This window comes from Symphodus melops (genome assembly GCF_947650265.1).
Source record: "Symphodus melops genome assembly, chromosome: 4".
NCBI lineage: Eukaryota > Metazoa > Chordata > Actinopteri > Labriformes > Labridae > Symphodus > Symphodus melops.
In genome coordinates, this window is record NC_136694.1 from 2,572,867 (window position 1) to 2,580,187 (window position 7,321).

At 46.6% G+C, this 7,321-nt stretch overlaps 1 protein-coding gene across 1 annotated transcript in view; it reads right to left on the reverse strand.

The window, feature by feature from the left end:
- The window catches only part of LOC306821928 (receptor-type tyrosine-protein phosphatase gamma-like), a 377,123-nt gene that overhangs the window by 13,565 nt on the left and 356,237 nt on the right, over positions 1-7,321 (reverse strand). Inside the window, exons 17-21 of the mRNA XM_079340572.1 lie at positions 3,658-3,754; positions 2,213-2,295; positions 1,966-2,100; positions 1,139-1,273; positions 851-1,026 (exon numbers count right to left, since the gene is read on the reverse strand). Of these exons, the coding sequence (XP_079196698.1) occupies positions 851-1,026; positions 1,139-1,273; positions 1,966-2,100; positions 2,213-2,295; positions 3,658-3,754 (626 nt within the window). The remainder of the gene's footprint in view (positions 1-850; positions 1,027-1,138; positions 1,274-1,965; positions 2,101-2,212; positions 2,296-3,657; positions 3,755-7,321) is intronic.

The window sequence follows — 7,321 nt, forward strand, 5'->3', positions numbered from 1 at the left end:
ATCCCCGATTTGAGATCGGAGCGGTCCCGACATTCTTCTGACCAGACGAGAGCGGTCTGAACACACCACACACGGCAGGATGATCTTATAAGATTATCTTATGATGATCGGGGCGTCCTTAAGATTATAGGAAGGGGAGAATCGGGGACAAAATCAGCGTAATTATCCTGCTGTGTGAACCAGGCTTAACCTGTACACCAGTATGGAAGCCAGCCAACCTGTGCACAGTGCACATCAGTCTTCCACACGCCGGCGGCCTCGCAGCACTAAAAACAATAAAGAGACAAAAACGTGATGCTCTGGGTTCCACGTCTCCATAAGCCCTGTTTCCACCGAGCGGTCCGGCTCGGTTCGTCTCGGTATGACGCGCATTTTGTGGCGTTTCCACAGACTAATCCCGGGAAAGATTCCCAAATAACCAAGATTATCGAGCCGACTTGAAAAGGTGGAGCTAAACACTGCAGTCCGACACGTCCTGCACCTTCACAAGTTTCAGGAAGCAGCTTTGACGGTTCTTGTCATCGGATGCTTTCATTATCAGGTTATCTCACAGGTTTTGTAAACGTTGTCTACCGGAGCTTTAATTCAACAGCTCAAAGATTGTTGACTCAGACAGCATGCAGCGCTCTGGCATTTCTGTTTCTCACAAAAATGATGGACCGTTTGTTGCCTTTATTTAATGATCCGAAAGGAGCTCCAGATTGTTTTAAATTAGACTGCACACCTATCTTCCCTCATGTCAGTGTTTCCTGCTTATTCAAAAAGATTGTGATTAACACCAAAGTGCAAACACATTCAGTTATTTATCCTGGTTTTAAGAAGGTTGGAGTTATTGGTCAAGCTGTGTCACCTGCAGTGGACGAGCACGGGTCCCATGTCAGGCGTCTGGGCCGCTGAGGACCTGCGGACAAATGTGAGGACGGGCAGCGTGTACTCTGGGACGCCCATGTCCGGCCACTGGGTGTAGTGAAACTGGTGCACTGTGCGTTCACTCTGGGCCCGAGCTTTAGGGTTACCCTTCACACTCTGTGTGGAAAAGGAAAAGACAGACGGTGGAAATGTTGATTCACAGTCACAAGTAATAAAAAATATATATATATGTGTGTTGCTGTCCAACATGTTTGCCTCTCATTCTCACCTTTTTTACTTTAGTGTTGCGTAATGTGAAACAGCGAACGGTGTAGCAGGCATGGACTTTAGTGCTCTTCAGTGTGACCAGCATGTTGCCGTACTCCTCACTGTTCTCTGTTGGCCAGTACTGGTCACATTTTCTCTGTAACACAAACAAACACCAGAAGAAACCTGGTCAGTGGCTTTATCTGCAGATACCTATGGATGAACACGGAGCTTAACCAGGAATAATTGTGTTCACACTTTGTAACATGTGTTGTTGTAAATCCACTCTGATCCTGTATTTGATCATATCTATAAACCCCTCTATCTCAGCCCTGCTCAGAACAGGCTGTTTCTGTGTCTGTAGCTTTAAATATGTAAATGAGCTGTGTCTGACCACGCCCCCTCTCTGGAAGGGCTCGGTGCTTTCTCGCTCCATGTCCTATTGTTTACAGTGAGAAGGCAGACTCAGAGGGCAGAACAAACACCTAGCTGTGGGAGTGTCACCCACCTGGGGGGAGGGGCTACTGCCCTTTGTGATGTCACAAAGGGAAAATCTCCAAACGGGCTGTTTGAGCACACATTTTTTTGAAAAGTGGAGCAGGCAGAAGACGGAGAGGATGGACTTTTCTGGTATTTTGGTGGACTGAAGAGCGACTATACGGACACATATTAGTGTTAAAGACAGATGGTGATGCGTAGTTTTCTTAATATGTGACCTTTAAACAAACACAGATTAGTTAATAAAAAAAATGTTGATATTGTCTGCTTTTACATTTGACTTGTCATTGTTTTAAATGTTGGAAATGAATCGTCTGTGATAAATACAGAGGTGTACGTGTCACAACATACCCGGCCTTTCTCCACGAGGTTGGTGATCATAACGATGACGCCGGTATTTTGCTCCCACACCATCCGCCAAAAGTCTTCAAATGTGGACTTGAGAGGCCCCTGGGCTGCGATGTACGCTTGAGGCTTATTATAACCCTGACGGGGAGTAAAGCATTTATGTCATTACGGCTTCTGTGCGGCTCTCATCATCTTCACACACACACAGATCACAGTTCAGCATTCGAGAGGCCCCAGCGGAAGCACTCACATCCACATAGTTGGCATTGATGTAGTCAGTGTGTTTGGAGTCCTTCCCAGCCAGTGGCCTCAGCTTCACCCTGCTGTGGTCATCTGAGGAGTGAACACAGAGCGGTTAAACCAATCAGCACCGTGAGAGCTAACCTCAGCTCGAACCCTAACACAGCGGCGTCCGTGTACTGTCTCCGCGCCCTGCCAAGGCGCCTGCTCCCAACCTGGACGCACATTAACCTCTGTGGTTGAAACAACGGTCACGCTGAGTTTGGTTGCCTTTTGCAGGCAGACAAACCGCACGGCAGCTGCCCTTTGCTTGCAGCATGCAGTCTGCAAACAGAAGGCTGAGCCGATGGTCATGTGAAACATTTATTTTTTAAGCTTTAAGTGTGAGGGCTTTCAGCACCAAAAGGCTTTCCTACTGTTAGTTCTGCTTGTGGTTGGTCCGCTTAATCATTAACAGCTACACTTTGGCTCAGTGAAGAGCTGTGATTTCAGCTGAATCATATTTAGAAAAATATCTAGAAACACGGCTCCTTTTAGAAACAGATGGCTCCACAGAAGCTGCATGTTACAGACGCAGGAAGAGCGTTTTAAACCTGCTTCCTGCCTGGGAGACTCTCACCAACGGGTGCAACTTAAAACAATAAGAACCTGTTTACACGTTCAATAACATCTTCAGCAATGTGCTCGACAGCAAATACACAAACGAGCCTGTTTCAGAGAGAAGGTTCTCCAAACTCTCCGTCTGACCCTGAGATCTGAGCTGGTTTAGCCTCAGGTCCTTTCTGGTTTCAGATCAGCTCATTTGAGTTCGTTAAATCCGATACTGCGATTCACCATGGCAACAGGTGACAAAAAAACAGAGATGGTTGTCTTTTCCCTCTCTTGGAATATAACCATCTTCATGAGGACTCACGGAGAGCAGCGTTTCATAAAAGAAGTAACAGTGGTGCAGAGCAAAGGAGAGAAAATAGCTGCTCGCCTCAGTGCTTAATGAAGTCGATTTATTTCATCAAAATGATAATATCACAGGTCCAAACTGGTAGAATGCTGTGAAAGCTAACATGTATATTTTTTTTATTTAAGATGAAATCCAGCAGAAGAAAATGAAACATGAGAACAGACTGAGCTCATGTTTGAATCCTGTGCAGAACGTGTATCGTATAGTGATTCTGGCTCGGACAGAGGAGACATTAAAGAAAACCTCCCGACCAGGTGAGGTTCACAGATTCGGTTACCATAGTAACCGACCTGGAGCTAACGCTACCTCCCTCGTTGGAACAGGTCTGAGTTACCCCTCTTTTTGGGCTTCGAGTGAGTTGCCCTCATTCCAGGGTTAAGAGAGGTCGACTGAGTGTTTGCGGTCAAACAGCGCGTTTTCTTTTTCACGTGAGTCGAAGAACAAAGCAGCCCGATGATTATTTCATGACGACAAAAACAAGGAAGTGCTCGACTCACAGGCCACGATGTTGATGTATCTGTTCTTGTGCTTGTTGTCGGGGTGGTTGGAGTGCTCCGATGTGATCTTCATATCGGCAGTGCATCGCTGAACCTCCTGGAGAAGGACACACAAGGAGAGATGTGGATGTCAGTTTGATTCGTCTGCAGTAAGATGATGCAGCCTGAAGACAAAGCCTGATGTTTCTGGTGAAGCCTGCAGTAAGCAGACACGTCTCACATGCTCTGAACGTCGGTCAACATCTTGCTGCCTTTATATTTTGTGTGCGTGTGTTTTTGGGAGATTTTGATTTCACTTTTGGTTTCAAACTGAAACCACATACGAACGAGCTGCCTGCTGTCTGTCCTGCACACTGCAGAGAAGCTGTCAGTACCCGGGCTGACCACCAGGTGTCTGACTCAGTGTAACACACACTGTCCACCCGTGCTGTTTGTGTTTGTGTTCACACAGTGCATGGATTCACCTTGCTGTGCTTTGTGCTGTGGATGAACACTGAAGTGTCTGACTGTCACACATCCATCACGCACTGCTGTCACAACCCAGACAAAAAGCTGCTCTCCTAGTTCGACCTGCTCCGGCTGCTTCCAGCTCCTTAACGTCCTCACTTTGTTTCCTATGTTGTTCCCTCTGCTCTTTGTCCCGTCTGCTGTCTCCAGGCCGGGGCAAGCTTCTGACTGCACGAGCCCTGAGCTGGCTTCAGGAGGAGTCGGGACTGCTGTGCCTCCAGCCAGGGAGTGTGTGTGTGTGTGTGTGTGTGTGTGTGTGTGTGTGTTGTGGTGGGGACATGCCTTGCTTGTTACTTAAGGTCATGGAACAAAAAAATACATTTGCTCTACAAATCTGTAAAAAGACAGCATGGTCAACGGCCCCACATACCACCGGAAACTTCTGCACTAAAGGAGGGCGGTGGGAGCTCAGTCCGTAGGCCCCCCCCAGGCCGCTGTGTGTGTGTGTGTGTGTGTGTGTGTGTGTGTGTGTGTGTGTGTGTGTGTGTGTGTGTGTGTGTGTGTGTGTGTGTGTTGCATGTTCACCAGAGTGAAAACACTTCATTTGCTCTCATGGATCGATAAAGTAAAATCATAATAAAACAACTTTTGACTGGTTTAATCTTCAGGTGCTGTCCACGCTGCCATGTTTACCATTCTTAAATGTGTTGTTGCTCGTCACACAGTCATTGGAAAGTGACTTTTTGAAAATGAACCTTGGAGATCGATGTGGAAACCACCTCAAGTCCTAAAAATGACGGTGTGCAGTTCTGGGATTAGCCGCCTGTGTGTGTGTGTGTGTGTGTGTGTGTGTGTGTGTGTGTGTGTGTGTGTGTGTGTGTGTGTGTGTGTGTGTGTGTGTATATATGTCAGTGTTTAATGTGGAGTCGCTGCCAGGCAAACAGCTGGTGGCTGCTCACTCAGCATGGCCGACAGGGAGGGCCGGCGCTGCATTTGGCTCTGACCCCTCCGTCTCATTTCCTCCGGAGCTTTGTGGGCCGCCACCTTTCTTTAGCGCCATTTGAAGACGGTTTCATCGCACTAATTGGGATGGGGATTTATTTTGAGCAGAGGGGGGCTTCACGGTGAATAAGTGTGAAGAGCTCAGGTTGCAGGTATGACGGGAGGGCGATGGGATTTAAGTGCTGATGATGTCACAGACAGCTGATAGGATCAGCAGATGGCTCATTTACACACACACACACACACACACACATGTTCACAGACATTAATATCTCTTTCTTTGCTCTATGAGAGGGTAACTTGGGCTGCACAGTCCGACCCTGTAGATGGGGATCCTGATACAGATGGGATTTCTACTTCCTGAGCCACACTGTTGATCTTTAGTTGAACCAGTGAACCCTCGGGGGTCTTCAGGCTCTCGTTGGGCAGCACGAACCCAAAGCCAAAAGATCGTCAACATGTGTGAAACTCTGCAGGAAGGAGGAGCAGACTTTGTCTTGAGGGTCAAAGGTTCATCTCTTATCTGGTGTCTCCACGAAGCGCGAGAAGAATGCCGTCTAACTCGCCTTCTTAGATTTTTTTTTTTCTCCGGTAACATCTGTTAAGTTTGAGGAATAGACGCGGCACTGCATGCTTCTGCACAGGTCACATGACGACTTCTGTTTTATGCACAAACGGAGAGTCAAAGCTTCATCTGTATTTGGCTTCCTTTTGCAACCGGCGCTCTACTGCATGTCTTTAAAACAAGAAGGGAGCAGAGGTTTGTTCAACCTGCCTCTACAGTATCAGAACAAGCTCAAACAAGGACAATCTGAACTCTTTACAAACCTTAAACTGGCCTGAATTAAAAATGTCCTCTAATCATTTATTGTTCGGAGTTCAAACTAAATGACACATCTAATGAAGTTGTATTGATTTGCATGTTTGACATGTTTTTGGATTTGTTTCCAGCGATCGTTTGCGGTCGCTTGAAATCTGATTGGCCAATGCTCAACCATGATTGGTCATTTGCCATGTCGGAGGAGGGACTACAGGCTGGTACAGGTGACACAACATCTGAATGATACTTCCATAATGTCAAAGTGGTCGATGGAGACATAAAGGGTTAGGGCTGTTGGGAAAATTGGTTTTCTCTCAGCTGGAAGGTTGAGGGTTCAATCCCCAGCTGCATGCAGCCACATGTCCCATGTGTCCTTGTCCTGACCGCTGGCTGTATCCAACAGTTGAATTCACTTGAAATCATTAAAGGATACACCTCATGAGGAGCCATTATAAATCTAACCTCTCTGGCTTTTTTAACTCATAAATTCTGGTTCTGATGAAAGTTTGATCGCAGAGCGACAAAAGAAGGTCAGATTGTTTTACATCTCATCTACGCTCAGTGATGGTGATTGATGCTCTCGGCCTCCCTGACTCTTTCCTGTCAGAGGACGAGAAACTGTGACAACGTGGGAGGAGGAGCCTTTCATTTGACGAGTCCACAGAAACATCAAGAATCTCATTCTGGGCGTTCAGCTCCGCCCACGGAGTTTTCTCTTTCGAGGACGAGTGGACGGAGGACAGAAAAAGGAAAGAAGCCACATATACATTCACAGCTTTGGCTGGTGGGATGAAGCATGGAGCCATATTTTTCTACACTTTAAAGATTTATTAAGAAACTGCTGAGAAACGAACGTCTCCACCACTGAGCCACAGCCGGCCCTCGAAGCTACCAGGTCATCGTAGCTTTTTCATGGGCTGTTAATAAATGCTAGTTAATGCTTTTTGAAAAAACACTCAACTGATGTACGAGTACTTCTACTCTAGGAAGAAGAGGTTAGCAACTTGACCTGCAGCCGCTCTAAACAGTCAAGGACCATAATCATAGTTTAGAGAGCAAATGGTCTTTATAAGTATTCATGGTGTCTGAAGTGTTCTTAATAAAAGGCTGGCACAACAGAAGCAAATAAAAAATGAGTTAGTTAGTCAAGCCAAGAAGTTACTGTGAGCATCTCAGCAGCAGTTAGCAGCAGAGCAAACGATGAAGCTAGCAGCCGACCGACAGCTGCTGCAAAAAATGTTTACAGCCAGCCGCTGAACACGGTGGAGCGTCAGCAGGTAAAAAGGAAAATGTTTCCTCGAGTAGGAAAAGGTGAGAGACTGAATATAAAAAAAAACCAGACGCGACTTAAAATAAATGTTCTTTTACTGCGGGGTGGATTGTGAAGCAGCAGTT